Below are 5221 nucleotides of genomic sequence, written 5' to 3'. Positions count from 1 at the left end.
GAAGAGAAGAAGGGTTTATTTACAAAGCCAAATTATTTGAGGAAACAAACCTTTGCACGTGTTGTGGTCTCACGATCAAGAAGATAGGCAGGAACAGCACCTTCCTGAACATCATCATCCACCTTGCGTCTACTTGATGATTCTTCGTGCATAGCCAATCTATAAACACGCATCACAAACGCTTAGCAGGATCAAATACACAGAAATTGATGCCAGAAGAAACCAGGAAACGTCAATATATCTAAAAAAAGATAAAAGTAGGGCAGAGATACTAACGTCTTCTTCATTTGAGCCTTTTCTGCATATCGTTTCTTGGCAAACATCTTACCCTTGATTCCTAAAGCCTGGAACAAGCGAACAACCATAAAAGAAGGAAACGTTTTTAGTATTCCCCGGCTTCCAATTGAGATGTGAGCAATAAGATCAATTTTTCTAATAAAAATATGCTTTGATGCTCCGATTCCAGAAACAACATGTCGTGTACCCAAACATTCTTCCAGTGATGCGGGTGAAAACAACATGAAAATGGGCAGAGAAACAAAATAAAAGGAATTCAAAATGATTGATAAGGAAGCACAACCTTTTGAGCAGTTTGGGAGCGCTTGTGAACTTCACGCGCTTCCTTCTTCCGCTTCCTCTCGAAGTGATCATGGCGATAGCCATTTCTCTTCCTGTGAAGCTCTATGTAATCTCCTTGAGGCTTTTAATTTAACAACAATGAAAAAGGTTATGAACTCAAGTTAAAATCACAGAAGGATACTTTACATATTAACTGCTATAACTCGCTGGGATGCATTCTTTTTTGAAATTTAAACCGTACACTTGGGCATAAAGGAACATCGTTAACATAAATTCATTGATAAACAAAGCATGCGAATCCATCCCATAAGCAGTTAATAGCAAATTTAAACGTTTGGATGCAGAATCGTAATGAAACTAACCATGATTGAAGTCGATAGAGCAGATTCAGCACCTTGTTTGCTCTAAACAGAGTTTTTCGATTTAAACCCTAAGAAGGGTGTAGGATGAGAGAGGCGGTCTGCGGTGTTAAGGCGGTGACCCTATCGGTGAATGTATGTTACCGTTGGTAGCCCAGCTAGCCCGGCCCACACATTTGACAAGACGAGTGAGCAATTGAGAAAATACTGATTATGGTCTCAAAGGCAAGGCAGCCCAATAAGTTTTTTGTTTAGATGGGTATATATCGGGAAAATAAATTAAGAGGGTAATCATTTATTTTGTTTGTTTTCATTTGGTCATTTTTTTTTTCTTTTGTATTCAATATACCATTTAATTTGTTGGTTGCGTTCCCATAAACCATTGTGACCGGCTATCACCTGGTTTCCTGTGTCTTTGTCCTCTCCGGTGACTCTCCGGTCACCTTCTCCGGTGAGATTCCGATGAACATGAATATTCCGGCGAGTTCTAGGTCTGAAATCAAATAAGGAAAACAAGGATGTGTGTGTGCCGGTGTGTCGTATCTGAGAAACTCAAATCTGATGGGAAGCTCTTCATGTCTCCAAAACAGATCTAATACAAGTGGAAATCAATTTGTGTGTGTAAATGTGTTCCTTTTTTTTTGAAAGAGATGAACGTGTTCGTTTGAAGGTTCATCGATGGAACTCAAAAGTTCTTGTGTTTGTTTGTTTGTGCAGAGGGAGACTTGAAGATTGATTCAAGAAAGATAAAACATATAGATTAGTCAAGATCTGCAAATCGATTAGGGCTCTTCTTCTCTATTTTCCAGATCTGAAAATTGATTCAAGGAGAATACCTACGATTCTCTATTTTCCACACACACACACACATCTTGTTCTGTAAACGATTTCAGTGTTCGAGTTCTTCGTTTATGCTTAATTTATGGGTTCATGTTCAAGAACACATAGAACACATAGCGGGTTCATGTTTAATTTCTGGGTTCATGTTCAAGAACACATAGTGTGTTCATCCGCGAGTTTGAAGTTCCAGAAAGCAATAAGTTGGTTGAAGTGTGTGTCGGGTCTTAGAAAACAAGCAGGTTTAGTGTTCAAGTTTTCCCTTTCCTTTTTCTAAACACGATTTGTTAAGCTCGATCTTGGATCTGGAAGGCATTTCAGTTTTCAGTCACAAACACGATTTCAGTTTTTGATTTCGATCTTGGATTTTGCCATCTTGTTCAAACGAAAACCCCAATAAAGAATTTCAGCTTTTGATTATCATACATAAACACAATTTCAGTTTTCAGTGTTCATTGTGTGTGGGTTATGATGTGATAATGGTCAAGAGATTTTCCAGCTTTGACAAACAATAACATTTGCTAGTAACTGGCCGGAATATTCATGTTCATCGGAATCTTGCCGGAGAAGGTGACCGGAGAGTCGCCGGAGAGGACAAAGAGACCGGAAACCTTCAATAATAGGTGATAGCCGGTCACAATGGTTAATGTGAACACAAACAAAAAATTAAATGGTATATTAGACACACACAAAAAAAAAGTGACCTACTAAAAACAAACCAAACAAATAATTACCCTCTTAAGTCATTTTCCCGGTATATATCATATATGTTATATTTTTTGATAAGTTATTTTATTTTTAATTTAGTTTATTTGATAAATCAATTTATTTTAATTTAATTTATTTTTATTTTATTAGAATAGAAGCTCATAAATGTCAATTACGGGTCAGGGCCATAAAGGCATATATGAGATCGTAACAATGTGATGGTTTACATAATTATCTTTTAATCTAGTTATGTTAGACTCTTTAACTATTGTTGTACCTCACCATATGTATGTCATGATCCCTTATACATATCTACCTACCGATTATGATACATAACTGACATTGTTCACACATCATATGTGAATTATATGGATTGGTGGATTTCTCATAGTTGGTGTTGTTGCGCATGCAACCATTGTTATGGTAAGAGACTATGATCAAACTACTGGATACAACAATCTATTATATTGTATTCTTAGGTATTATAATGCAATCATATCACAACTAAATTGGGAATGTATATTTCTAGGCTTTTACAATTTTGGTTTATATATTCGTAATGATACCATGAGTGTTTCAGAGAGTTCTCAAGATATGTTTTTAGATATCCTCCCTAATAAATAAAGATTTTTTTGCCACATGTCACATTCTCATTTATTTTGCCACATGTAATTTTGTGGTTATTTTAAATTAATTTTTATTCCACTTGTCATTTTATGGTTTTTTCATTTTATTAAATTGTAGATAGTATTTAAATTCTCCCTAATAAATAAATTTTTTTTTGCCACATGTCACATTCTCATTTATTTTGCCACACGTAATTTTATGGTTATTTTAAATTAATTTTTATTTCACTTATCATTTTATGGTTTTTTCATTTTATTAAGTTGTAGATAGTATTTAAATTTAAATGCGATAATAAATGCATATCAATTTCATTAATGAATTTTCCTTCTAATTTCAAAATTACTAAATTAAAGATTTGTTAATTTTCTTTAATTATTTATCTAAATTATTTGTTTAAATTTAAAAAAGAAAAAAAACACTTTAATTTTTATAATTCAATATTTTCTCACTTTTCTATATATTCATACTTCTCAAATGTCTAAAATTTTGTATTTAGTTTTTCTTTTAAATAAACTTATGTAATACATGAGTCTCACACCTAGTTGTTATCCAATTACAACCTGTATTTTCTCAATGGATACAAAACACCCATATTTTAGCACCTGGTGCAACAGGTTGCACAAGTTTAACTAAGGAGAGGGGGTGATTTAGCTTTGTTACTCATTCCATTAACAAAGTTAAATTATACTTTTGTATTTACTTTAAACAAATTAAGAAGAAATTAATAATATAATATTACTTTTTCGATAATTTTATAGTATAAACAAATATTGTCAAACATTAAAAACAATTTATAAGCTTAATAATTTTTGGTATCGGATAAACTAATCTAGTATTTACAAAAAAAAAATCTTCTCACATTAGATAAATTAATAATAACTATAAAGAAACATAATTTATATTAAATAAGCCATCTGTAGCACCTGGTTCTTGGTACATATTTCTTGTGGCTAATATTTTAATTTTATGCATTTTTGCCTTGGACTCGGCGAGTTGAAGGACCAACTCGCCGAGTAGGAGCGGGATAAGGCGCGGGGTTTGAACTTTGTACTCAGCGAGTCGGTCCCCGGACTCGGTGAGTAGACCCTGTTTGGACAAAAACCCTAATCCGGGCGTTTGCACCCTATTTAAACGCTCTAACTTGGCCTCTTCAGTCCCTAACACTTCCAGAGAGATGTAGAGAGAAACCCTAGCCCCCATATTGTTCTTAAGAGTGATTTTGGCCTTGTGGAGAAGGATTGGAGCTTAGAGAAAGGAAGAAGAGGTTGAAGCGTGCAAGGAGGGGAGGTAGATCCGGAATCTACACTGTGATAAGCTTCCATTAAGGTAGAAAAGTTCTTACCTTGATCATTAGTTCATTAGATCCCCTTTTTGTCCCAAATTAGTGGTTTCAAGCCCTAAAACTTTAAATTCCATGTATTTGTGCTTTAAGTTCTGAAAGGACTTCAGATTGGGACCTTATGGGCATCCTAGAAGTATAAAGTCTCTGTGGTTAGGGTTATTGAGGTCCCTATTGAGTGTATGACCCCTTAAGAAGCTTGGAATTGCCTTCTTGAGATCATAGGGCCATGCATGCACGTAAAGTTTACAACTTTACGTAATAAGCATGCCATAGGAGCTTAGATCTATGGGTTAGAAGCGTTGCATGTCTTAGTTTTGATCTGTATGGGAAGTGGGTCGTAAGGACTCGGCGAGTCCCAAAGTGGAACTCGGCGAGTTCTATGAAGATGGTCTTAGACTCGGCGAGTTGGTAGAACAACTCGGCGAGTCCTATGAAGATTGCCTAGAACTCGCCGAGTTGTTCTTCAAACTCGGCGAGTCATATGAAATTTCACTGAGTAAGAAGGGATTTAGGTGTTGAAGGTCCAACCATTCGTATCTGCACGAGGGGTCAACTGTTGGGTTTTAGCCATAAGAACTTTCCTATGTGCGCATGCAAAACCCTAATGCTTGGATCTAGGCTTTCTAATTAAACATGCTTTGAATCCAAGACTTCTAATGGCTAATTAGGTTAAATAAAAACATTATAACAGATCTAGAACCATACCTTTGAATTCCTTGTTGACCTTGTTGTCTTGGAGCTTCTAGAGTCACAATTGTCACTCCTCTAA

General features: G+C 35.3%; 1 protein-coding gene across 1 annotated transcript in view; it reads right to left on the bottom strand.

The window, feature by feature from the left end:
* The window catches only part of LOC111907422 (uncharacterized), a 2030-nt gene extending 931 nt beyond the window's left edge, over positions 1-1099 (bottom strand). The window contains exons 1-4 of the mRNA XM_023903183.3: positions 942-1099; positions 581-700; positions 277-344; positions 51-159 (exon numbers count right to left, since the gene is read on the bottom strand). Coding sequence (XP_023758951.1) covers positions 51-159; positions 277-344; positions 581-700; positions 942-944 — 300 coding nt within the window. The 5' untranslated portion in view covers positions 945-1099. The remainder of the gene's footprint in view (positions 1-50; positions 160-276; positions 345-580; positions 701-941) is intronic.
* Between the last annotated feature and the right edge of the window lie 4122 nt (positions 1100-5221).

This window comes from Lactuca sativa, chromosome 4, assembly GCF_002870075.4.
Source record: "Lactuca sativa cultivar Salinas chromosome 4, Lsat_Salinas_v11, whole genome shotgun sequence".
Taxonomy (NCBI): Eukaryota; Viridiplantae; Streptophyta; class Magnoliopsida; order Asterales; family Asteraceae; genus Lactuca; species Lactuca sativa.
The sequence above is the reverse complement of the archived record's forward strand: the minus strand, read 5'-3'. Positions and strand labels throughout refer to the sequence as shown.